General features: G+C 45.2%; 2 protein-coding genes across 2 annotated transcripts in view; one reads left to right on the forward strand and one right to left on the reverse strand.

Annotated features, from left to right (window-relative positions):
* Positions 1-27573, reverse strand: part of LOC311504239 (microfibril-associated glycoprotein 4-like) — a gene marked incomplete at its 5' end in the record, with an annotated part of 417732 nt that overhangs the window by 108498 nt on the left and 281661 nt on the right. The window lies entirely within an intron of this gene.
* Positions 1650-27573, forward strand: part of ankfn1a (ankyrin repeat and fibronectin type III domain containing 1a) — a 74569-nt gene continuing 48645 nt past the window's right edge. The window contains exons 1-5 of the mRNA XM_084567521.1: positions 1650-2227; positions 2371-2589; positions 5738-5958; positions 11074-11378; positions 24829-24866. Of these exons, the coding sequence (XP_084423647.1) occupies positions 2085-2227; positions 2371-2589; positions 5738-5958; positions 11074-11378; positions 24829-24866 (926 nt within the window). The 5' untranslated portion in view covers positions 1650-2084. The remainder of the gene's footprint in view (positions 2228-2370; positions 2590-5737; positions 5959-11073; positions 11379-24828; positions 24867-27573) is intronic.

Raw genomic sequence — 27573 nt, forward strand, 5'->3', positions numbered from 1 at the left:
GCAGTGTTGGGGCTCGGCCGCCTCCAGATGTGGGCCTACCCGGGCGTCAGTGCGGTGAGTGGACCGCAGTGAAATGTGATCCTCTCCGGCCTGGCCGCCTGTATTTTGGGATGTTTTACACGGGGCAGGACAAAGACACGTTTCCAGGCGGGAGCCCAGCCTGAGCAGATGTTTCTGTTCTGGGAAGAGAAGAAGAAGAAGAAGAAGAGGAAGAAGAGGAAGAGGAGGAGGAGGAAGCGACATTGTTTTGTGCAGAAGAAGAAGTTCTGACTGACGGTAAAGTTTTGCTGCAGTGGTTGTTTGGTGTGAGCTCAGCTGGAGGTGAGGGACAGCTGAGAGGACGGAGACATGTGTCCTCTGGTCACCGGCTCCTGACACCTCCGCGCGGCCGCTCGTTAGCTCCGTGTCCTCCGCTAGCTAAAGATGTCTTTACATGTTTGACTCTTCTGTTCTTAAAACCTCCCGATGAGGAACAAGAAACAATAAATTAATCTCTGTTTCTTTTTATTCATCAAACAACTGCAGTTAAAGTTAGAGACGTGTCTTTGACCCACTGGTTACCATGGTAACGGCACTCTTTCCGGGATAGCTAGCCATGAATCGAATGCTACAAGCTAGATTAATAACTGAGAAGCTAATGCTAGCAGATAGCTAACAGCTAGCTTACAAAGTGAGTCAACAGTATGAAAATTAATAAAATAGCACTACCAGCTAGCCGGCAAGCTAATTAACTTAACACGCTCTGTTGTTAGCCAAGAGCTAAGCTAATTTGCTAAAATGCTAATTTTACCAGCTATCTAAGCTAAGGATGATTACCTGGACAATTTCTAAATAAAAACCTCTGTTGCTTGTCAGCTACAAACTAACTGACAAGCTAAAGGTACCCCTAGGTGTAAACGTACTAATTTGTTTAACTTTATATCAAGCTAACTAAGAAGCTAATTTTACCAAAGAAAGCCCTGGTCAGCTACGAACCAACTTACAGGCTAATGGTAGCATTTAGAGTAAGGTATAAACTTAAAAATTAAGATGTAGCTGACATTAATCAGCAGGCTAACTAACAAGCTAATTTTACTAGCTACCTAGCAATTAACTAATCAGCTAAGGATGGCCAGACAAAAATCTCAGTCACTTAATCAGCCACTACTTAACTGACAGGCTAATGGTAATGCTAGGAGATAGCTATCAGCTAGCCTACACAGTATGTCAACAGTATGCTATTTAAAAACTAGCATTGCCAGCTGGCTAACGTAACAAGTTTTGATACCAGTGGCTCTCAGCTTATCCCAAGTTAACATCAGGCTAACTCAGAAGCTAATTATTAGCTATTACCACCCACCTAACAATTAACCAGTAAGCTAATTAATAAGCTAATGCTAGGGGATACCAGCTAGCTTACAGTGTCAACAGTATGACATTTACAAACTAGCATTACCAGCTAACCGGCCAGCTAATTAATTTAACAAGCTCTGTTGTTAGTCAAGAGCTAAGCCAATTAGCTAAGAAGCTACCTAGCTAAGGATGACCAGCTGGATAACTTATAAATAAAAAGCTCTGTTGCTAGTCTGCTACCAACTAACTGACAAGCTAATGGTGCCGGATGGTGCAGCAGGCTAACTGATAAGTTAATGCTAGGAGATAGCTACCAGCTAGCCTACAAAGTATGTCAGTAGGCTATGTCATTCACAAACTAGCATTGCCAGCTGGGTAACCATTAACCAACCGGTTTTGTCACTAGTTAGCTGCCAACTAACCTACGAGCTGATTGAACCAGATATATATAAAGTTTACAATTTACAACCTGTCAAGTTGACGAGTAAATCAACTAAACAAGTTAATGGTAGCAGACGTTATCAAACTAACTAGTCTTACTTTCTACCAACTAACTAACTGACAGTAGATTAAGTTTGTCAGGGTTTTAGACCTTTAATGACACATACCCAGCAACTTCTTTTGTTCTCTGGAAACTGATTATACGCTTCTACACCATTGTGTTGATATTTTACAGACTAATAGATTAATCGAGAGCGTTTTTGTAGATAAACTGACATAAACAAAAACATTCTTGTCGCCGTCCCTGTTTCATGGCGTCTCCACAGATATGGCTCAAGATGTCTGTGGATTCTGATAACTCCTGTGTTTTGCTGTCACCGCGAGACTCCAGGACCTCCTGCATCTTCCAACCCGCTGATGAGAAAGATGACATCCCAGGAGTGGGAGATGAGAGGTTAGGACAGCCTGGATTACCTTTTTATTTTATACTGATATGTAGCTTGATAAATCTGTGAGGCATCTTGACTCCTAGAAAGAATCAGACACATGGCGTTGGTGCATATCAGACCTGTTTTTATTGTGTTGTCTCTGCTGCAGTGTTCTGGAGATGCTGAGCTACTCCAAGTTCTCCGACCTAGAAACATGGCTGTGCATGCCGTCGTCACTGCTGCTGCGTCCCAGGTCTCTGGACTTCACCTCCTCCTGTTCCTCCAACTCGTCCTCCACACATGCCTCCAACCACTCCTTGAACTCTTCCTCGCCGACCTCCAACTCCCGGCGCTCCACCTGCAGCGAGCCAGGAGATGCCGAGCTCAGGTAACACCAGGCCCAGGCGTTGATCTCCAGAGCTTCAGACTCAGCTTGTGCCGACACTAATTGATTGATTGAGATCCTCCAAAATGATAATCCAGTTCAATTATCACCTTTCTGATGCTATTTCAACATAAACTTGACATTACAACAGTCATGAAGGAGGGTTTAGTTCATGAGTGATCCAGATTATCTAAACTTTGGGTCACAGTCTTCCCTCAGGTTGGTAAATTCTCAGTAGTGAGTAGCTCCCACACGTCTCTGTAAGGACGTCTTGGGTCTTGACCGTCTCCATTAATCTAATCCTAACTGTCCAACTTTAAGGACTCATTGTGTGTTCACACTACCAAAGGAATGTGTCCCAGACCACCTCCACATGTGGACTGAGACCAGATCAGTGTTCACACCTGGACGCTTGTGATCAGATCACTCAGGATGTTAATGAAGGCCACAGTCCGGCTGCAGCAGCCTCCTCCCCCTCGTTTTGATTGTTGCTCAGTTTGTTGTAGCTCATAAAGAATTCGTCTGGCTCCATGGTGATGGCCGTTACGTGGGGGAGGATAAGCCAAGACCCTGCTGGAAGTCCGTGGGGAAACACTGTTTACAGATGGAAAATGTGCTGCTATTATAAGGAAGTATGTTGTAGAGCTGGAGGGTTCTTTAGAGAACGCGGAGGATCTGATCTGTGTGGTGATTTCTAACTAGTGTTGTTTGCCCTAAACATGTTCAACAGAAACTTACAAGAGAACAAACTCAGAGAATGAAGACTTTTAACGTAACTTAAAGTTTAAGTTTATTTGTTATTCCAGTTAACCGCTGCCCCGTGTCGTCTTCCTCTGTGGTTTTGTTCAGCTCTAGGAACTCGTAGCGTTCTTTAGTCTGACGTTTTTGAAGATGCTTGATAAAGTTGGTTGTGTTGGGTCTGGCAGCGCTGCCACAGCCCCTCGCCACAGCCCCTCGCCACATTTTCTTTTCAAATATCACAAGTAGCTGTTGAACTTGTTGACGTAGCAGGTGTGATATACCTCCACGCAGCCGACTCTCTGGCTGTTCTGACTCTCAACAGAACCACATCATCTCATTTCATCTCATCATCGTTCTGTTTTTATTTGTGACTCTGCCGGTAAATGTTCCGGTAATCATCCCGGTTTCAGTCTGGCCCCAGGAGAGGAGGAGATTAGCTCTTTATGCTGCGTTAATCTGAGCCCTCCAGAGTCATATCTGCTTCTAGCTCTCCTTTCATTTGACACAAAGGCCTCCTCTGGATAAACTGTGATAACACACACCAACACACAGTGAGGTAAGCTAACACCCCCGTCGGGCATTGAACACTTGAGCGGTGGACCTCCAGTTCAGTCATGTGTGATTATGTTTCCGTCTTGGATCATGTCGAGTTTTCTCCGTCAGTAGAAAACTCCTCAGCGGTGGTCAGACATCAGTTCTGGTGCTGATGTTCGCTCAGAGATGCTGAGTTGGGCTCAGCTCCTGGATTTTGTGTTTCGGAGGAAGAAGGGAAGCCGTCAGGTCAGAGGAACATGGCGGAGTCGCAGCTACGTGGTGTCAGAGGCCAGGTATCAGGACACGTACAGTGGCAGCCATGCTGGACTCTCAGTGTCGGGTTTACTGTTGAATTAATCAGGATTCTTGTTCAGTTTTTAAGGCTCGTGTCGTTCCTCAGCAGGTGTTCTCTGAACTCACTGTTCTGCAGGTTTCTGTTTGTAGAAACTCAAATGATTGTAGTTGTAAATCTTCCAGAGAGGGTTAGGGAGTTTATGGCAGCGTTGGATGACCAGAACATTTCTGGAGTAGAGAACACAAGGTACCAGCTACCCTCTCCACACTACATTAACTTTGACTGAAAGATTTATTGGACTGAATCCAGTCCACTCTAGGAGAAGACAAGGAAGACAAGGACAGACTTTAGGAAGCTACAGGAGACCAACTCTAGGAGAAGACAAGGAAGACAAGGACAAACTTTAGGAAGCTACAGGAGACCAACTCTAGGAGAAGACAAGGAAGACAAGGACAGACTTTAGGAAGCTACAGGAGACCAACTCTAGGAGAAGACAAGGAAGACAAGGACAGACTTTAGGAAGCTACAGGAGACCAACTCTAGGAGAAGACAAGGAAGACAAGGACAGACTTTAGGAAGACACAGGAGACCAACTCTAGGAGAAGACAAGGAAGACAAGGACAGACTTTAGGAAGCTACAGGAGACCAACTCTAGGAGAAGACAAGGAAGACAAGGACAGACTTTAGGAAGCTACAGGAGACCAACTCTAGGAGAAGACAAGGAAGACAAGGACAGACTTTAGGAAGCTACAGGAGACCAACTCTAGGAGAAGACAAGGAAGACAAGGACAGACTTTAGGAAGCTACAGGAGACCAACTCTAGGAGAAGACAAAGAAGACAAGGACAGACTTTAGGAAGCTACAGGAGACCAACTCTAGGAGAAGACAAGGAAGACAAGGACAGACTTTAGGAAGCTACAGGAGACCAACTCTAGGAGAAGACAAGGAAGACAAGGACAGACTTTAGGAAGCTACAGGAGACCAACTCTAGGAGAAGACAAGGAAGACAAGGACAGACTTTAGGAAGCTACAGGAGACCAACTCTAGGAGAAGACAAGGAAGACAAGGACAGACTTTAGGAAGCTACAGGAGACCAACTCTAGGAGAAGACAAAGAAGACAAGGACAGACTTTAGGAAGCTACAGGAGACCAACTCTAGGAGAAGACAAGGAAGACAAGGACAGACTTTAGGAAGCTACAGGAGACCAACTCTAGGAGAAGACAAGGAAGACAAGGACAGACTTTAGGAAGCTACAGGAGACCAACTCTAGGAGAAGACAAGGAAGACAAGGACAGACTTTAGGAAGACACAGGAGACCACCTCTAGGAGAAGACAAGGAAGACAAGGACAGACTTTAGGAAGACACAGGAGACCACCTCTAGGACATTTAGGAGCAGATCAGGACTCAGTATTTAAAGATGGGTATCGGATCAGAAGCTAAAAACAACATAATAATCTCGTTTTCTATCCTTCGTATTTTAAATTCTTCTAACTTGCTTCTAGCTCCTCATAATGTGACGTGACACAGTGTTGGTGTTGAAACGTTTAACGATAAATTTTCTCTTCTTTAATCTCTGCAGGTCGTCTGTGAAGGAGTCCTCCTTCCTCAGACCTGCCCTGGGGAAGGAGGTGACGTTTCTGTCCACACCCCTCCTCCCCATCCTCTCCTCCACCCCCGTTGATGCTTCAGGGCGAAGCTCAGGGACTCCAGATGGAGACTCCGCCTCCCGGAGCGGCGTCAGCGTCAGGAAACGGCGGCGGCTCGCAGCCAGTCCTGGAGGACTCCACTGGAACTCAGCAGGTGAGACAGTTACTCTTAAAATACAGGTACAATGTTTGTAGAAGACGTCTCCTCCAAGTGTCCAGCTCTAAATGTCTGGTGGAGAGTTTAGGTTTTTATCAGGAACATCTGTGGGTGGAGTCACCTGAAGGTCATGAGTGGTCAGGAGTCCTGACCTTCACGGAGCTGCTATGCGGCCGGTTAGCTCAGCTGGTTAGAGCGTGGTGCTAATAACGCCAAGGTCCCGGGTTCGATCCCCGTACGGGCCAACTGACTTTTATAAGAACCGCTCAGTGAGACTTTTAGTTTGACCCAAGAAGAAGCTGAAAGGATTAAATGATAGAATTCATGTTGATGAAGCTGCAGGTTGAGTTTAGACCTTAACATCCAGTCACACCTGTCCATCTTTAAGTTCCTGTCTTCACACCTGGTATTAAAATGTGTTTGTGTGTCTGTAAATCAGCAGCGCCATCATGTGGTCAGTAGAATATTGTAGCAGCTGCTGTCTCTAATGGATCTCTACCTACCGCTGGATCAGAACCATCAACAGCTGCTGGTTGACTTGGAGACATGATCCAGATGTTGGAACAAGATGGAAAGACTCTCACATGTTAAGATCTGATTTATTTCCTGAGTTGATTCTAGTTCAGATTAGTTTCTAGTTTAGTTTGGTTCTCAGCTCCAAGACCAGAATCTTTTAAAAGGCTCTCATTACTAATGAACAGACATCACTGATTCATGTGATCATTTCTACTAGTGGTTGAATGAAGGAGTTAAACTCCTCTTCCTCAGATCAGCCCTGTTGAGTAGGTGGTCTTTAATGTGACCCAGGACTCATTGTGTGTTCACACTACCAAAGGAAGGAGGTCACATGTGTCCCAGACCACCTCCACATGTGGACTGACACCAGATCAGCACCTGGACCTGTTTAACCTGGACTCTAGAGACCAGATCAGTGTTCACACCTGGACCTGTTTAACCTGGACTCTAGAGACCAGATCAGTATTCACACCTGGACCTGTTTAACCTGGACTCTAGAGACCAGATCAGTATTCACACCTGGACCTGTTTAACCTGGACTCTAGAGACCAGATCAGTGTTCACACCTGGACCTGTTTAACCTGGACTCTAGAGACCAGATCACTGAGGTTTGGACGGTCAGTGTGAAGTTGTGGACGTGATGTTTCTGGCTGCTGCTCTTGTTTATATCGTCCGGGGGCTTCACTTCCTGTGCTGGCCGTCTGTTCTGTAGCTCCACCCTTCTGGAGAATGATAATGAGCTTCCTGTTGGACAGATTACAGTCAGTCTCTTCAGCAGAACATCCGTCAGGTGTCTGAGTTCATACCAAGCCAAGAACTATTTATTTGTGCCTCCTGATCTCATTAACTGGGATTGAAGCCACCGATGGTTGGAGATACTTTATCAGACTCTCCTCTGTCAAACAGTTTAGCTGTACAGGTCGAGAAGTAATCTGATGTTTTTGGTTTGTTATTATTCCGTTTTAACCTGAATCCAGATTCTTTCTTTGACGCTTGTGATTCCATGACTTTAAGTTCTCCTGAAGCTCTTCAGCTGAAACGTTCTGTTTTCCTCAGAGCAAACAATCAGAGCGTTTGGAGCTGAGGATCATTAAAAAGTATTTAGGGAACAAGAGGAAGAAAATGTTTGTCCTCACATATTTAACTTGTTTAAAGAAAATCTTTTGTTCTTTCTGAGAAGCAGTCTGGATGTGAATCTGAGCAGGAAGCTTTCTGAGCAGCTGAGATGTTGATAAGAAGAATATAAACTTAAACAATATCTCTTCCAGGTAGATTTAGGACAGATGATTAAACACAGTGTGATCTGCATTAACTGATTCATCTATTGACAGTCCTGGTTAAGATAAGATCATATAATCCTTTATTTGTCCCACAGTGGGGACATTTACAGTTTAAAGGACAGTCAGAATCAGTCAGACATAAATCTGACTCAGACTGACCTCCATCGTCTTCTCTGTCCCGTCAGTCTTTATGGAAGCGGTCGATCACAGGCAGTGTTCTCTAGTTCCTCAGGAAACTGAACTTTAAGTTTGCTTTTAAGACTTGAAATGAAAATTGGAAAAACAAATATTATTGAATTTTTATTTTAAACCTTTTGTGTCGTCTGAAAGTAAACAGAGAAAGTTAATCTCAGTCTTCATGTTGTTTCTCCTGAAGTAGTCTCCATGGTGACCACTGGTCCAGGTCTTTCTGGTCCAGGTCTCTCTGGTCCAGGAAGTAGTCTCCATGGTGACCAGTGGTCCAGGTCTCTCTGGTCCATGAAGTACTCTCCACGGTGACCACTGGTCCAGGTCTTTCTGGTCCAGGTCTCTCTGGTCCATGAAGTAGTCTCCATGGTGACCACTGGTCCAGGTCTTTCTGGTCCAGGTCTCTCTGGTCCAGGAAGTAGTCTCCATGGTGACCACTAGTCCAGGTCTTTCTGGTCCAGGTCTCTCTGGTCCATGAAGTAGTCTCCATGGTGACCACTGGTCCAGGTCTCTCTGGTCCAGGTCTCTCTGGTCCATGAAGTAGTCTCCATGGTGACCAGTGGTCCAGGTCTCTCTGGTCCATGGATCATTGTGTTCAGCTCTAAATAAACCTGGTTCTTCTCCAGACCAGATACCTCGAGTCAGAAAGTCTAAACTTACATCTGTATATTGTTCCAGAGTCTTGTCCATGCTCCGTTTAGACAGAAAAGATGATGAAAACTACTTATTCTGCTTCTTCTTCCTCTTCTTCTATCTAATCTAATCTTTTTTACTTTAGTCTGAAACCGAACTTGAAACACCAGAAACTACACGGACTGGTTCTTCTGGTTCTTGAGTCATGTGATCGTCTGTTATCAAGCTCACAGATGAAACTATTGAGGAGGAATAATGACCGGAGCAGCCCGTGACTAGATTATTTATCTTTACAAACATAAATCTGATTTAATAATCCTAATAAAAGTTATTTCAAGTTTCTTAAATCCTCTTGTTCTCGAGTGAAGCAGCTTCAACACTCGTCTTGTTGTGTCTATAACTGGTTTACAGTTTCATCCTCTGACTGATTTCCTAACAAGCATCTTTTGTTTCCTGCTGCATAAACAAACCTTGATTCTGTCCAGCAGAGGGAGCCATGACTCCAGCTGTGTCAGCTGAACATTATTAACTGATTAAATGCAGAAGAAACGGTTTAACTAAAGAAGGGGAAATTCATCAGAGCAACTATTGTTTCACAAAAAGAAAAACACAGCTTCCATATGTCCTCATCAGATATGATTTATGTCTCAAAAATTATCCTAGATGCTCGCTCTTAAGAAAACAAGGAATAAATGACTTTTATGAATAAATTTAATTTCTTAATGTGTTGCTTCAGTATTATTCAGGTTTATATCCAGAACAGTGGACCTGGATTGAAACTCTTCTTTTTTCAGATATAACTTGGTCTACCTTGATGACGGCAGATTAAATCCAGACCTGATGTGTCCTTCAGGCTCTGATGGAGAACATCTGATCTACTGTTTTACTGATACTTAGGCCTGAAGGTCTCCTCTGACTCACTGATCTGGTCTCTAGTGTCCAGGTTAAACAGGTCCAGGTGTGAACACTGATCTGGTCTCTAGAGTCCAGGTTAAACAGGTCCAGGTGTGAACACTGGTCTGGTCTCTAGAGTCCAGGTTAAACAGGTCCAGGTGTGAACACTGATCTGGTCTCTAGAGTCCAGGTGTGAACACTGATCTGGTGTCAGTCCACATGTGGAGGTGGTCTGGGACACATGTGACCTCCTTCCTTTGGTAGTGTGAACACACAGTGAGTCCTGGGTCACATTAAAGACCACCTACTCAACAGGGCTGATCTGAGGAAGAGGAGTTTAACTCCTTCATTCAACCACTAGTAGAAATGATCACATGAATCAGTGACGTCTGTTCATTAGTAATGAGACCATGGAAGCTTCCTTCCATCCTTCTATCCTTCCTTCCTCCCTCCCTCCTTCAGGTGTCAGGATGGCCGAGCGGTCCAAGGCGCTGTGTTTAGGTCGCAGTCTCTCCTTGAGGCGTGGGTTTGAATCCCACTTCTGACATAGGTTTTAGTCATTAGTCCTTCCTTCCTTCTCTAAAATATCTGCCACCATAAATCAATCAGATCTTAACATGTGAGAGTCTTTCCATCTGGTTCCAACATCTGGATCATGTCTCCAAGTCAACCAGCAGCTGTTGATGGTTCTGATCCAGCGGTAGGTAGAGATCCATTAGAGACAGCAGCTGCTACAATATTCTACTGACCACATGATGGCGCTGCTGATTTACAGAGCTCGCTGGCTCTCCCTGCTGTCTGCTGGGTAATCTTATAACAAATTAAAACTTCAGTCATTCATTCATCTTCTGTAACGGCTTGTTCCTGTGAAGGGTCGCGGGGGGCTGCAGCCTATCCCAGCTGTCCAAATTAAAACTTAATACACTAAAGAAAAAAAAACACTCAAGCTCTTTCTGATGAATGAATCTAATTTATCAGCTTCGTTTTTACTCATTAAACCGGATTAAGTAGATTTTATTTCCCTCTTCTAGCCTCTGGTGCTCGCTAGTAATTTCCAGTTTAAATGTTTAAATATAAAGTCAGATTCCGCCCACAAGCATGAACTCTGCTCTTCATCCACATCGCTGTATATCTCGTCTAACTATGAGGACATGATTGTGAATAATAATCTAAAATAAAGTGAATCTTTGCAGAACAACTTTAAAACAGTGAGAACTTGTTGGATTATTTAAATTAGATCATATTTAGACAAATAAAAGTGACTTGTTGTTGGATTCAGTTGAAGAAGAACCTTCAGACTTCCATCCAAACACATCCAGGGAGCTTCCTCATCAAGTTTTAATGCAGCAGCTCAGGTGATCCTGACACACTCTGCATGAATGGAAACGTGAAACCAGCACAGAAACATCACAACTAGACGGAGATCAGGACCAAACGATGCGTTCAGGCCGACCTGCTGCTCATCTTTTATATCTGAGTTAATATGAAGAATATTCTGTACAGACATAAATAAACACTTTCCTTCAGATATTCAAACTGTAGGTGTTGGTGGAGGTGAGTGGTGTACAGTAACGGCATGGTGTCTCTGGTTTCTGTCCACCAGGTTCGGTGCAGCGCGACTTCTGGTCACCTGATCCATCTCCTGGGTCTGGGGGGAGTGCATCATCATCATCATCATCACCAGCAGCAGCAGCAGCAGCAGGAGGTGGAGGATATGGTGGAAGTGTGAGGAGGCTCCCCCTGGCTGATCTGGGCGGAGCTTCACCGGCGTGGACCGTGGAGCGGGCGTCTTTGAGGAAGACGGTTTCGGTGGACGACCGACTGCTGCAGCCGGCGGCCGGAGAGCAGCGACACCTGAGGCTGCTGAGCCGCCTGGAGAGAGGAAGGAAGAAGCTCCGCAACATCCACGTGAGTCTGTCCTCTTATATTTATTTATAATATATTTATTAAGTTATTTGTTTGGAATTTATATCAGACAACGCCATTTTAGTTTTTGAGGAAACTGTTTGAGCCTCTAAGTGTTGTTCACTGAAGGCCAACAAAGATCCTTAGTGGAAAGATGTGAAACTAAAGGGACGATACTGGATCTGAGGCGTCTAGGGAGGAGGTGTCAGAGCTAACTCTTCTTCTATTTGAAAACTAAATACTGAGAACGACGTCAACGCCGCTCCATCTGGGTTCATCTGATGGTCCAAGCTGCTGTCAGCATGGTGGATCTGGTGGTAGCGCTAATCTAAACCTGCTAACATTAGCCTAACCAGCCTAAAACAAGTTAGCTTAAACCTGCTAACACTAGCCTAACCAGCCTAAAACAAGTTAGCTTAAACCAGCTAACATTAGCCTAACCAGCCTAAAACAAGTTAGCTTAAACCAGCTAACATTAGCCTAACCAGCTAATATAACCCTAAACAACAATAGCCCAAACCAGCTCATGTTGCATTAACTCCCATCCACATATAAACCAGTTCACTCATGGTCGTCCATGTCTTTGTATCTGACATGGACTCTGGTTGCCTAGGTAACCCTCATATACATACATCTAGTGTATGGATGAAGCTACTGGTGCTCCAAGCCGCTGTCATCATGGTGGATCTGGTTTTAGGACCCAGCTAAGTTCCTTAGTTGGAGGACGTTGGATGATTATTGTCAGGTATTTTATTGTGAAACATCTGCAGTGAAACGTGTCCGTCCTGGTTTCTACTGAGTTTATTCTCCTGTTGGTTTACAGGGTCAGATATTTGTTCTGTAGTGGCTGTGACTCAGGTTGTGTTGTGTATTTCTCTCTGAGCTGGACTGACCCTCGCTGGTTACCTCTTTTCTAACCCGGCCCTGTTGAACCTCTCCAGTTACACACTCATGTTGCAGTGACTCACAGCCGGCCGGCCGTCCAGCCTGTCGGCCTACACATGGATTCACAGACCGACTCAAATTAGAAGCTTTTCACAAACTCACAGCTTCACAGAGTAACTGTGTTTATTCTGAGGGGGAATACTACGATAGCATGTAGCACCACTGCAGCATCTCCTCATTATAGAAGCCAATATGACACGGGTTGACTCTCAGCTACAGATCTGCTTCATTCTCTTGTTGTTTCACCTGCTAGGTTCCTTAAACAAAGAGCGATCACCAGCCAGGAAACGATTCCCACATATGTCTCATGTTATTTGTGTCTTTGATTCATTAAATATTGATTAAAACTCGTCTAAGGAGACTTTAGAGTTTAGAGTCTAGACGATTACATGTAATTAACTCTTAAAGGATCATTTTCTGATCCATTCTATGTTCAATGTTAGCCCGAACCAGCTAACATTAGCCTTAACCAGCTAACATTAGCCCGAACCAGCTAACATTAGCCCTAACCAGCTAACATTAGCCCTAACCAGCTAACATTAGCCTTAACCAGCTAACATTAGCCCGAACCAGCTAGCATTAGCCTTAACCAGCTAACATTAGCCTTAACCAGCTAACATTAGCCTTAACCAGCTAATATTAGCCTTAACCAGCTAACATTAGCCCAAATCAGCTAACATTAGCCCAAATCAGCTAACATGAGCCTTAACCAGCTAACACGAGCCTTAACCAGCTAACACGAGCCCAAATCAGCTAACATTAGCCCAAATCAGCTAACACGAGCCTTAACCAGCTAACATTAGCCCAAATCAGCTAACATTAGCCCAAATCAGCTAACATGAGCCCAAATCAGCTAACATGAGCCTTAACCAGCTAACATGAGCCTTAACCAGCTAACATTAGCCTTAACCAGCTAATATTAGCCTTAACCAGCTACAATTAGCCTAAAGCAGCTAACTCAAACCCAAACCAGCTAACGTTGCATAAACTCCCGTCCACATCTAAACCATTTCTCTGGTCGTCCATGTCATCGCAGAGGACTCTTGGACTCTAGTGGACGTCCCAGGCTCTGGTTGCCTAGGTAACCCTCACTTAAATATGTCCAGTATGTCAATCAACTGGATCAGTGGCTCCCATTGGTCCAGATCAGTCCTACTTGTCCCCGCCCACTGGCCGTCTGATGGTCACTTCCTGTCTCTGGTGTATGAAGGTGTGATTTGTCAGCGTGGAGTCAGAGCTGAAGCTGTGTTGTGGGCAGCGCTGATGCATGTGACGTCTGAGTGGGTTTCAGAGTATTTGTGTGTCTGAATGTCACGTCTGAGGCAGCTGATGGTTTGTGATCACTTATAATAGTCTGTGTTGTGTCCTCTTCAGCATCTACGCTGCCTTCACTGCCTCCAGGAACATAGAAACTCTACGTCTCCAGGAGTTTGACATGTCCACATGTGTCCTACGTGTGTGTCTTCCTCCTGTCCTCAGCTTAGAGGACTTTACTTTAGCCTCATTTAGCTCCTAGCTACACGACTAACAGCTGATTGACTCGTCATAGTGGAGCTTCCATATACACTGACATGCCAGTTCATTAGGTACACTAGTGAAGTAAATAATGTTGAGTTGTTGTAGAGCCAGAGTCAGAAAGGTCTGTCTGTTAGCGTCACGTCTTAGTCTGAAACACAAAGTTAGTTTATTAGCTTTAATCGTCTCATTGTTTCTTATAGTTTTCAGTTGTTCAGTTTTTCAGAGCCGTCGTCCTCTCACTCCGTCACTTTCAGTAAATAAATGATTTCCAGGCAACGCAGGCAGCCGGCCGACGGCACGGAGACGCAAACATCTCCTTCCTCTTCAGCCGATGGAAAATCCTCCGGGTCGTAAAAAACCTCGCCGTCGTAAAAACCTCATCACCGCTGCCTTCGGGTTTTTTGGTGGAAAGTTTGAGCGCAGCAGGTGGTGTACAGCAGCGAGCCTGGAGGAGGAGGAGGAGGAGGAGGAGGAGGAGGAGAGCTGCATTATGCATCACTACAGCAACCCACCCCGTCCCTCTGGGGACTGTCCTCCTCACCTGAAACCAAAGTCCTCCACCTGCTTTCTGGGAAACTACTGATCAGACGATGGTCTGCAGATATTTCCTGCTCATCTCACTGAGTCTCAGCAGATTTCTGTTGACAAAGTTCAAATGAAACATCAAAAACTATTCTAAAAACCCACGATTTTCACTTTATTTCCTTGTTTTTCATGGATTAGCTGCAATAAATGAGCTTCCACGCTAGTTTCAAACCTCCTATCCGACCAGGAAGCCAGCAGGGGGTGATCTGGCCTCCTCTGCAGACTCTCCTGCTGTTTCCCGGTCCTGGCATTGTGAATAAATAACTCTGTGAGTGGAGCTTAAGGCTTTTAAATCTGGAGTGGAAAGTTTGAGAAGAGCTGTGACAATTTAATCAGGCTTCCTGTGAGCCAGCGTTTCACCGCCGGAGGGAGATACAGACGGAGTGGACGGACCCCCCCGATGCTGCTGGTGCTCATAGATGCTGTGATGATTCATCTGAGAGTGTGAAGCAGTTCTCCTGGACTGAAGAGGTGTCTGTCAGTCTCTTTAATAGACACCGTGACCCTGCTCGTCCTCCTGCTTCAGTCAACAGCTTTCATTTCCATAGATTTCAGACATTCCTCTCATCTCTGCCACCGGCTGAGAAACAGCCAGCCAGCTATCAGGTTTATTATTATCAGCTTATCTTCTCTCTTAATGAATGAATCAGTCAGAGAATGATTCTCGTGATCTCCCAGAGCTCTTCAGATGTCTTCAGCTCAGAATAAACATCCGTGAGTCGACTCAGAAAAATGACTCCTTCCTGGGAATCGTTGTGTTCCCTAGCCTGGACGTCAACAGCAACCTCCCTCATCCACAAAACTTTATCTGGAGTCTCTCCGTTAGGAACTGGTTCTGCTCCAGCGAAGATCGTTTAGGGGCGGGGCTTAATGTGTAACAGTAGTCATACACGTCATCTGATGTCTGAGATCTGAGGCTGGATCCGTTGTTGAGTCGTGTAGTTGTATGTCAGGACACATAAATCTGATTGAAGACTGAAGACAGCGTCTAAAAGAAGACGAGATCAGAACAAAAAAATGAGCTGAAAGACGATCCCTGACCTCGACCCGATCAGCCATGAAGCAGTCGGTGCAGCAGAGGAAAGAAAACAGAATCTGAAATGTGTTCGTAGTGAATAATTTTTCCCTGTAGCATAAAAACTAAGAAGCAGAAGAAATCTGAAACAAACGAGCTGAAATGAATAAAGAGACGAGACGAGACGACTGAACCAGAATCAAACCTCCAGCAGCGACAGCAGCTCAGACGACTGCCTCATTCTGGAGAATTCATTTTAAGGTCAGATTCAGTCAGAAGTGTTTCTAACGACGTAATGAGACTCAGGTATCGTTCAGTTGGTAAGTTCCTGGATGATTGTTGGAGGTGAGGTGGGCGCTGATTGGCTGGAGCCTGAGACGATCGTCTGTCTCAGAGGTGGAAGGATGTGAAACTAGAGGGAGACGGGAGAAGGTTCTAGGTTCTAATCCAGGTCGACTGGTTCCTTTCTGTGTGTAGTCTGCATGTTCTCCCTGTGTCTGTGTGGGTTCTCTCCAGGTTCTCCAGCTTCCTCCCACCGTCCAAAGACATGCTGGTTAGGTTCATTGGTGATTCTAAATTGGCCGTAGGTGTGAGTGTCTCTCTGTGTTAGCCCTGTGATAGACTGGAGACCTGTCCAGGGTGGACCCCCCCTCCGGACCAATGACAGCCGGGATAGACTGGAGACCTGTCCAGGGTGGACCCCCCCTCCGGACCAATGACAGCCGGGATAGACTGGAGACCTGTCCAGGGTGGACCCCCCCTCCGGACCAATGACAGCCGGGATAGACTGGAGACCTGTCCAGGGTGGACCCCCCCTCCGGACCAGTGACAGCCGGGATAGACTGGAGACCTGTCCAGGGTGGACCCCCCCTCCGGACCAGTGACAGCCGGGATAGACTGGAGACCTGTCCAGGGTGGACCCCCCCTCCGGACCAGTGACAGCCGGGATAGACTGGAGACCTGTCCAGGGTGGACCCCCCCTCCGGACCAATGACAGCCGGGATAGACTGGAGACCTGTCCAGGGTGGACCCCCCCCTCCGGACCAGTGACAGCCGGGATAGACTGGAGACCTGTCCAGGGTGGACCCCCCCCTCCGGACCAGTGACAGCCGGGGTAGACTGGAGACCTGTCCAGGGTGGACCCCCCCCTCTAGACCAATGACAGCCGGGGTAGACTGGAGACCTGTCCAGGGTGGACCCCCCCCTCTAGACCAATGACAGCCGGGATAGACTGGAGACCTGTCCAGGGTGGACCCCCCCCTCCGGACCAGTGACAGCCGGGATAGGCTGGAGACCTGTCCAGGGTGGACCCCCCCTCCGGACCAGTGACAGCCGGGATAGACTGGAGACCTGTCCAGGGTGGACCCCCCCTCCGGACCAGTGACAGCCTGGATAGACTGGAGACCTGTCCAGGGTGGACCCCCCCTCCGGACCAGTGACAGCCGGGATAGACTGGAGACCTGTCCAGGGTGGACCCCCCCTCCGGACCAGTGACAGCCGGGATAGACTGGAGACCTGTCCAGGGTGGACCCCCCCTCTAGACCAATGACAGCCGGGATAGACTGGAGACCTGTCCAGGGTGGACCCCCCCTCTAGACCAATGACAGCTGGGATAGACTGGAGACCTGTCCAGGGTGGACCCCCCCTCTAGACCAATGACAGCTGGGATAGGCTCCAGACCCCCATGACCCTTCACAGGACAAGAGGCTACAGAAGATGAATGAGTGAATGAAATCAGGACATCCGTAGCAGCATCCAGTCTAACTGCTTGGAGACAATTACCAGAAATATTAAAGACGGGACATTGGACGGTTTTATTCTGTGACTTGTTGCGATAAAGATAATATATAAATATATTTCTGTATAAATGCTAGCTGGTCTTCTGGTGGTGCTGGTGTGTTTAGTCGTGACAGATGAGGTGATGTTTACCGTCACTCTACATGTCCCATGCATGGAGTCCCAGTGAAGGAGGGGTTTGTGTTCGCCTCCTGTTTACTCGGTACATTTTTCTCAGGCCCCGCTCGCCATCCTTGTACACAAACACTTCCACAGTGGTGCATTAAGCAGCCGTGCTCCCGCGGGGCTAATCACATCAGGCCACGAGTCAAGCGAGTCTTTCTGAAACATCCATTAAGCTGCTTCTCTGCACCAAATCCTCCATGAATCACCCACCATGAAATATTAGCTCCATAAATTCAGCCTGCCATCCTATTAAGCGTAATCCCTTAAAAAAACAACAGCTCAGAGCAGATGACTGGTGCCTCCACCTCCACCTCCACCACCGCCGCCGCCACCCCACACCTCCAGAGTGTGTGTCTGCATGATATGAGAAGACTGCATAAACAAATGCTGCAGCAGCTTTACGTTTCCTGATGTTTTACTGCTGCAGACTGAAGCTGGAAGAAATCCTGCAGAGAACAAATGAAGTGTGCAGCCGGTGAACGAGAGCAGAGCTTAAAACTCTGTGTTTTAGTCAATCAGTCGGTTTTTATTCGCCATGAAATGTCAAAGATAATAAACAGCGGCCGTCAGCAGTTCCCAAAAGCCGAGATGACATTTTCATGTTATTGTTTTTTTATGTGTTCGTTCAAAAGAAAAAAATGTTCTTCCAGTAAGACTAGACTAAATGTGGCATTGTTGAATATTGACTTTTAACACACGACAGAGCTAGATGTTGTTATCGCTGCTGAATAGCTATAAAAACGTTTTTAAGAACACGACGCTCCACAGAAACAAAGTTTTCTGTCAAATTCATAATTTAGTGGCTATAAAAGTTCAAACACTTCTGTTGACGCAGCAGGTTTTTGTGAAATGTTGCTTTAATTTTCTCCACTTGTTGATCTTTAGTGTCTTTTGTCGTAAACCTGATGTCCTGATCCGTCCTGAATAACCTCATCGATATAAACTCATTCAGCAACCCCTTGACTAGAACTGGACCAAGAGTTTAGAGAAATACCACAAAGGTTCTAGTAACAATAGAACCAGGCCCACTCTCCATCTGGACATGTGGAGAACCAAAGAACCCAAAGTGTTCCACGTTGGGTTTTTACCTCTTGAAAGTGAATCTGGCTACAAAATCCTACTGATTCCACTACAGGAGGCAACGTACACACAATTCAACCTTTGGACATTTTATTTATCCTGGACATCATCACATTCTACCATTGGGATCATTATACAATCCAGAAGAAGATTCAGATTTCCTCCATGTTGTTCACACATGTAACTCCCCAGGGAAACCAGTCACCAAGGCATGCTACATATCAATGCTAAGCTAACTTTCACTATAAGATGACTGTATTGTGTTTATTATCTGTAGTACCACCATTAGACCACTAGAGGGAGGGAAATAACCACGTATGACATTGAGGAACAAGGCTCAGATTCTATCAGTCAAGTCACCATGTGGTTGATAGTTGATGTAGAATCATGTGGATAGACTCTAAAGGACAGAAGATAATAAAACTAGATCAGTTACATTTGTCGTCAGTTGTTTTTGGATTTGATGAGATATTGAGACAAAAGACAAAAGGTTTGTCTGTGTGTCTTCTCTGCGAGCTAAGCCTAACCCATGGTTGGTTTAGGCCAGTGTTAGCTGGTCTAATCTAACGTTCTTTTGGCCAATGTTAGCCGAGATATGGACGACCAGAGCATCAGTATACCGTTGGGTAGCTGCTGATTTCCTGAATCAGTTCAAATGCAGCAATATTTCAGTTTTTAAACATTTTTAAACTAACACTGTCGTTGGTTCCAGAGGTTTGTGGTGTCTCCTCCATCTTTAGTCTTTAGTCCAGCTCTTCTCTGTCCTCAATCCTGATGCTGCCCGAGTTGGAGCTTCTGTCCTGATCTGGATCTAAGATTTATCACCAGAGGATGAAGGATTTAAAAAGTCTATCAGAGGGTTTTAGGAATGAAGGTGGCTTTGAGTCGTTCTAGTCTGAAGGTGTCTTCATCACTCCTCGGTACCGTCCAGCAGGCGTTTATCTGTGCCGTATCCAGTCGATGCCTACGCCAGTCATCCTGTCAGTCACCCAGTGGGCGAGCCAGCCCTCCAGCCAGGCAGCGCTCAGAGGTGCCAGCAGGGACGGCTCAGCCTCCCCCCGTCTGCAGGCTCGCCGCCCGGCCATGAATGCTGGCATTGCTGCGCTAATTAACCCGGGGAGAGGCCAACAGGCCGGCCACAGTGCAGCCTCTGAACGATCTCAGAATAAAAGCCTTGTTCAAATTAGCAAGGTGAAGTGGCGAGGCAGGAGGGGGGTGGGAGGGGTCGGGGGGGGCTCAGCTGTCTGCGGTCAGGCTGTGTGTGGTGGTGAAGGTTATATTAGTTCAGATCAGCGATGCAGTGGTGAAGCCTGATTGTAGAGCATTAATGGAACAGAAGTTATTTCAGTTTACTCTCTGGTGTCTAAACATTTATAGATTCATCACCTTCATTACAGAGCTTCACTTTACTACACTCTCCATGTTCTTATTGGTTGATGGTTTAAAAACAGGAGTAAAATCCTAATTTGTCATACTGGTTCTTCTTCTTGTTCTTCTGGTTCTTCCTTTTCTGGTTCCTCTTCTTCTAGTTCATTTTCTTCTGGTGTTTCTCCTTCTTTGACGCGAGCCAACCACCATTAAAACAGAAGAAGAAGAAGAAGAATGTTTGAAGACTCATATTCTTAGAGTCTGGCTACGACTCTTTGGTGATACCAACCCTCAACTATGGTCATGAACTTTGAACAGCGTCTATGTAGGGTGGCTGGACAGGAGAGTAAGAAGCTACAGTTCATGTGTGTTGGGTGAAGAAGGATGGATATATTATTATTATAAAATTAAAACTGACTTTTAATAGTGAAGATGAAGTGAGGACAGTCTAACGGTGAAGGTTCGTTAGGTTTGGTCCGGCCTGGTGGTATTTATTGAATCCACACTCTGACATTAAAGCGTCGACGTCGTCTCAAAGCGTCTGAACACGAGCTCCGTGGACGTCTTGACATTCACAGAAATACCAGCAGAGTGAAGGGAGAGGAAGTGAGACGGCGGTGGCGGCGATGAAGGCCGGATTCAGCGCCAGGTCAGCGGAGACGAGAGACTCTTTGTTGTGAGGCTCAGAAACGAGCACGGGAACATGAACTCCTCAGAACCAGAACGCTCCAGCTCTGAAACAAGACTCAGTCCCTCTGAATATCAGAATATCTGCACTTACTGGAAGTCTTCAGTCTTCAGAGCTTTAAAAGTCCGTATTAGTCCGTCCATCAGACTCCCAGAAAATGTTTCTCCTGAAATAATAATAATAACTGTTATTATTATGAATCAGTGAGTCCCATGAATGAATTATATTCTCAGGGATCATTGTTATAAATGGAAAGTTCACTTTCAGCTCAGCTGCCTGGACACGTTAAAGATGATTCATCAACAACCAAGAAGAAACTAATATCTGATGATAAAAACTATGAGGAAATGTTCTCTCTCTACGTCTTTCCTTGTCAGGGAACGATGAAGTTAAAGAAGTCTCATCCAAGTACTTTACGAGTTACATGAAGTTACTGACCTCTGACCTTTTACTGTGTAGTCAGTAGAGTGGAGAATGGATTAGCGTTTAGCATTTAGCTAAACTAGTAATACATTTCAGCCTCTTGGATTCCACACCATGTTCAGTCATCAAGGTGTTTGGCCTCTGAAGGATCTGATATGTGGATTCAAACATTCCTGAAACGTTCATTGATTCAGAGGAAGAAGAACGCTGAGGCTTCTGCAGACAGATGGAGTGGGAGCGAGGCAGAGATGAATAAGCCAGTGACTAACGGAGACAGAAATAAAAAGAGACGAGGCCAGTTGGCGGCTGGTTTGATGTCCGGTTGATTCAGGAAGCCAGCGACTCGTTTCGCTCATTCACAAAAGAAGACGAGGCAGATCAGCTGTGTCGGTGTCAAACCCCGTCAGGGAAGAAATCTAAAAGGAACTTGATCACGTTACGACCTTCAGCCCTCGGCGTGAAGAAGAGTCGTCTCCTGGTTTTGTTTTCCACGTGTTTGTCCCAAAAACAAATCAAGATGAAGCAAAGACAAACTGAACTTGTTGTGTTTCTAGAGGACATTTCGTTTACAGTAATACATGAGATCACTGTGAATCAAAATACAGTAAGTTTACAGTAACATACTCTAAATGTACAAGTTCAGCAATTCTTCAAAATCCACTCATTTTCCTTCGACGTTGATAATAAACTAAAAAAACAAGTTGTAAAATCAGTCGATCTCCACCAGCTGAAGACGAAGTTACTGACACCATCAGATACCAGGTGTGAACACAGGTGCTTAACGCTGTGATCAGACTGATGAGGACGGATGTTAATGTGACGTTTGAAAAGCTCTGATCAACTTGTTCCTCTCCTCAATGTGTGATCAGGGAGCGTTGGTCAAATTGAGTAAACAAAACCAAACGAGGTTTTATTAAGAGCGGGGATATGTTGTTTACATTAGAAGGGACGTTTCAGAAACCCACTCGGGTCCGTGTAAACACACCAGAGCCGTGATGGTGTGACTCTGGTTGTTGTTACCTCGAAGCTGATGCTGCTTCCTGTTGTTGTGCTGTAGCTGCTGGCTGTCAACAGATTTGTCTCCGCGGGTTGAGTGATTATCTCATTTTAAGGCCGACGGGAGGCAAAGTATCCGTCTTCACCAGAGAACGTCCTGCTGCTGCGCTCATCACATTCAGAAACAGTGATAAAACCACCTTCCTCCTGCCTCAGCCGCATGAATCCTTCTCTGAGATCAGAGGCAGCGAGCTGCCAACACAGATGAACTCTGGATCTGCTCTAAAATAAAACTCATGCTCATTTTCTGCCCGTCTGCAGTTTGATCAACATCATGTGGACAACACAGAAGACTATTGGGACAATGTTTAGTGGATAGATGAGACCAAAGTAGAATAGTTTGGTTTAAATGAGATGAAACAACACTGGATCATTCCAGCATCAGAACCTCATCCCTCCATCAAACATGGGGGTGCTAATGTCCTGGTTTGGGCCTGTTCTGCTGCATCTGGACCAGGACGGCTTGTCATCATTGATGGACCAATGAATTCTGAATTCTACCAGTGAACTCTAAAAGAAAATGTCAGGACATCTGTCCATGAGCTGAATGTGAAGAGAAACTGGGTCATGCAGCAAGACAACGAGCCCAAGAACACAAGTGGTTCTACAAAAGAACGGTTAAAGAAGAACAAGATGAATGTTTAGGAACGGCCAAGTCAAAGTCCTGACCTTAATCCAATAGAAATGTTGTGGAAGGACCTGAAGCAAGCAGTTGATGTGAGGAAACCCACCAACATCTCAGAACTGAAGTGGTTCTGTTCTGAGGAATGGGCTAAAACTCCTCCAAGCTGGAGTCTAATGCTGAATGTTTCACGTCAGGCTGAGATCTGACAACATGGACCAAACATGCACAGATTATTTTTTTTTTACCTTCTTTGATAAAACGCTATTGGAGGAGAAAATATTCAGACTGAGGAGCCAGAGCTGATGTGGAGGATTAACTGCTGCCTCCTCGTCCTCAGGCCTTCCAGCGTCCCTGTGATGATGGTGGAGGAGTCCACAGAGACTCATGTACAGATACCAATTTCCCCCTCACAGCGTCCTCTCCGGTTGTCAAGGCAACAGAATATTTCCACCCCCATGCTCCTCAAACCCAGCCAACCTCTCCATTGAAATCAAACGCACCCCTCCCATTTGCCCCTCCAACCCCCACTCCCCCCATCCAGAGCTCATGCTTCACATGGTTGAGCAAACACAACTCTTTACTTCTTCTTCAGGAGGAGCTGCTGATATTTAAACAGCTTCATTAAGAGTAGGTTAGAGAGAAGGTTGGAGGTTTTATTAGAGACGTTCAACACGAAGACGGATATGGTGACGTACGTATCAACAAGTCTCGTAGGCTTTTTCAAAGTTTATTCAAGATTCAAGAGAACTTTATCCTTATTCAGACCATAACACATTTACATTTAATCTAAAACTAAATCTGTTGAAGCTCTGTGAAGGTTCTCAGTCATACAGGTCAGAAATAAAATAAGACGAAACAAACTGGACTTGTTGAGTTCACAGTCTGTATAAAGATGGACGGAGGATCAGATCCTCAAAGGTAGAGCAAGTAGAGCTCCCCCTGGTGGCTGGCTGCAGTATTGGTCATAAGCTCCACCCCCTCCATGTTAATGGGTGGGACTTGGACCAAACTAAAACACTAAAATACACATCAAATAATTTTTAAGGGATGGTTTCTGTCATTTTAGGTAGTTAATATAATGTTGATGAATGTTCAAGTGTCAATTGTTTGGATAAGTTTCGTTTTAGTTATTTGACGCTATAGAAACAGGATGTGACATCATGGCGTGAGACTGTGAGAGTTGTAAAAAAAGAAAAAGTTAAAAATGAGTCCAGTGTCTAATCCATCATGTCCTTGTACCAGGTGGAGGTAGAGCAGCGCGTAGTATTAATTAAACTAAAACATGAGTGAGTCTGGAGGAAGTGTGGGCGGGGCATCAATATCACGGCTCCACGTGGCTCCGCCCTCAGACCGTACTGATCAGACTCTGGATCCAAACTCACAAGATGGCGCCGCCCGTATCCCCGGGAACATCGAGTCAGTTTGACCAATGAGAGGAAGAGGAGACGTGTTGTCCATGTTTATATACAGACTATGGGTTGAGTTTCACAGAAGATGTTTCCTTCATGTGTTGTAGTTTCTTACTGAGGAGAAACTTTTCTCTCCTTGTTTTATTTCATGCTGCTATCACTGCTGAACGTTTGATTCTTGTTCTGCTGCAGTTTGTCCATCGTGGTCCGTCTTTATACTTTACACAGACGCTCAGCTTCAAAGCTGAAGCTGTCGTTTATTTATTCATTCCATTCATTTCTGATTTCTTCTTCTTCTGGGAGTTTTTTGATTCAGTTTTCTTTCCACAGCGTTACTGCTGCACCGACTGCTTCTTGATCTCCACACCACTGATCAGGCCACGGTCATGATGACAATGTGTTAATATTTGTGCTGTTTAAAGGAATTTGTGTTAATGCGTCATTGTCAACAACTCTAAAACATTGCATCCCCTAGTGGACAAATGAGGAACCGCAGCGACTTTTACTGTTGAATAAAAGTTAATGTCTTCTATTGACATTCATCCCGCGGGCTCAGACAGCTCAGACGTCCTCTCTGATTCCTGTTGTTGAACTTTTATCAGCTCCGACATGAGCCGCTCAGTTTAGAGTTTTAGTGGCGTCCTCATGTGTCAGTGTGTGAATTAGCTTCTGTTCCTGGCGTTAATGTGTTTTCCTGAGCAGAGCTGGTCTAACATGTGTCTCTGCATCATAATCCTGCATAAACACTGATCATGTTCTCCTCTGTTTCACCTCCACAGAGTCTGGGAACCACGGGGCGATACGACACCAGGAAAAAGTGAGTCCTGCCTCCTCTCCTCTCTTTTCCTGCTCTTCATTTTTATTCTCTATTCTTTCATCCTTTCTCAGTTCGCCTGAAACATTTACCGAGCTCTGATTTAATAAAACCGAAGGCCTGACCTCTCCTGTGTCATTCTGAGAAACCACATTATGTCTCTTCTTATTGTTTTCCATCTTCGCCCAGTCAAGTTGAATAGGATATTATAAGTAGCTGAAGAAGAAACCTTGGCTGTTGAATTCTTTGCGTTGTGAATGAGTCCACAGCGTTCAGTGGAACCAGAAGTTAACTTTTACAGCCAAGGCTGAGCAACTCACGATTTTAATTAATTTTAGTTTTAATGGAGTAAAGTAGCACTGCCACTGAATAATGTTTGCAATGAAGATTTCAACAAAAAGTTTGAACTTAGGTCTTTTTTTGCTTTCTGTCACCAAACTGAAGGCACAATCTTCAATGTCGTTGTATCGTCGTTGTGTGAAGCCTGTAAATGGTTCAGTGTTGTTTTCATCATTTTCACAAACTGTCATATGAGCTGCCGCTGGAAAATAAGGCAGGTAAAGTCTGCTGCTCGTTAGTCTGGACAAATCAGGACAGAGACAGCAGATCCTCCGACCAGACGACGGCGTCAGGATTTAGGATTTAGTCTGATCGTTGGTCGGTGGTCAGAGTGGTCGGGTGTCGTTGTGTCTCAGTCAAGAACCCAACAAGAACTCTCTAGAACAGATGCTAATGGAGATGCTAATGGCTAGCATGTCAGCTCTGCTTTCCTGCAGTGTATCGGCTCATGTAGACCTCTAAAACTAAACCAGGTCGATTCCCAGTAACGTTTCACTGTAAGTGGGTGTTAGCATCCTTTAGCAGATCAATAATTAAACCAGACTCAACACCATGGAAGCTAACTTAAGATTTAAGCTTTAAACGTAGCCTGACGTAGCTAAACTCAGTTCTTCTCAGAAGAACTCTCTATCTGGATTTCATCACGGGGTGATGATCTGATTGGCCCAGACTGGACACACACATTTCACCCTGAACCCCAGATGTCAGAGTACCATGAAGGTGAAACAGTTCATGAAGTTCATCCTCTGGGAACGATGCATGTCTGTAAACTTCACGGCAGTTTATTGAGTAGTTGCAGAAACAGGTTCAGTTGGAACCTAAAATATTGATTCCCGGCATAAAACAGACTAAGACAGATGCTGAGACTTGGTGTCATGTGTGGGTGTGAACTAAACCTTTGAAAACAAACAGCTCTGATAGGACAGCCGTGTTTCCTGGACATCAGATCTACAACAACTGTCTACGACAAAATACTGTGTGAGTTCAAGCTCATTTCCAGTCACTACATACTTTAGTTTCAGGTTTATCTCCTGCTACTTTTAGTTTTAATACTTCAGGTTTGTTCCACATCAAAACCGAACCATTTCCACATCATCCCATTACGCTGACTGTCTTTGGTGGCAGCCATTACTCCTGACTGTCATGAACCAACAAAACTCAGGACACTCAAAGTAAACTGGTCCATGTTTGGGAGCAGATTTAGACCTTTTTTTATTAATTCAATAAACTGCCCTGGCTGACTTTGTAATGAACCCTGGACACGACTCAGTGGTCCTTGACTCTTTTACTCCGTGTTACATAAACTCTGATTCTCAGAGATTCGGCTCTAGTCGAGGATGGTATTTATATGTGGTATTTATATATTCTTTTGTTGCTGGTTATTGAACAGACTCGTGTATCTCGACAGCACTAATGGATTTTTCATGGCCAAGAGCTCCACAGAAAGGACAGCTGGTTCACTGTGATTAAAAAATCTTCCATCACCCAAGCAGAATTATTTCAGGTATTTTTGTATTATTTTTGTCCCTGTGCCCTGAACTCGATGTTCTTTCACAATAAAAGAACTCAAAATGCAAAACTTCCATTCTGTTAAAACGTTTAATGAGCTGTGGACGACCCACGACATGATACAGCACAGTCCTCACCACCACGGGGCCACTGTAGATGTTTTGTTGGTTCATAGATGTGGTTAATTATTGATGTTGATTATTCCCTCAATAACTCCTGGTGTCTTTATTTCATTATCATCAGAGATGTTTATTTCCTCTGAGGATGAAGCTTCCAGGGTTCAGGTCTAATCTGAGTCTTTGTCTCATGAATCAATCAGATGTTAACATGTGAGAGTCTTTCCATCTTGTTCCAACATCTGGATCATGTCTCCAAGTCAACCAGCAGCTGTTGATGGTTCTGATCCAGCGGTAGGTAGAGATCCATTAGAGACAGCAGCTGCTACAATATTCTACTGACCACATGATGGCGCTGCTGATTTACAGACACACAAACTGAGATCAGATCTCAAGTGCTGGCTGGGGACGCATGTGGAGACACATTTAGATTAAGACCAGGTAGATGGACAGGTGAGACCAGGTGTTGGTGTGAGGTCTGATCAGGGTCTTAGAGCTGACTGGGTGTTTGGAATCAAAACAAACATTGTGGATTTCCTGGGTCACATTAAAGACCACCTACTCAACAGGGCTGATCTGAGGAAGAGGAGTTTAACTCCTTCATTCAAACACTAGTAGAAATGATCACATGAATCAGTGATGTCTGTTCATTAGTAATGAGACCATGGAGGCTTCCTTCCTTCCTTCCTTCCTTCCTTCCTTCCTTCCTTCCTTCCTTCCTTCCTTCCTTCCAGACAGGTTGCAGC

Source organism: Chelon labrosus, assembly GCF_963514085.1.
Source record: "Chelon labrosus genome assembly, chromosome: 19".
NCBI classification, from domain to species: Eukaryota; Metazoa; Chordata; class Actinopteri; order Mugiliformes; family Mugilidae; genus Chelon; species Chelon labrosus.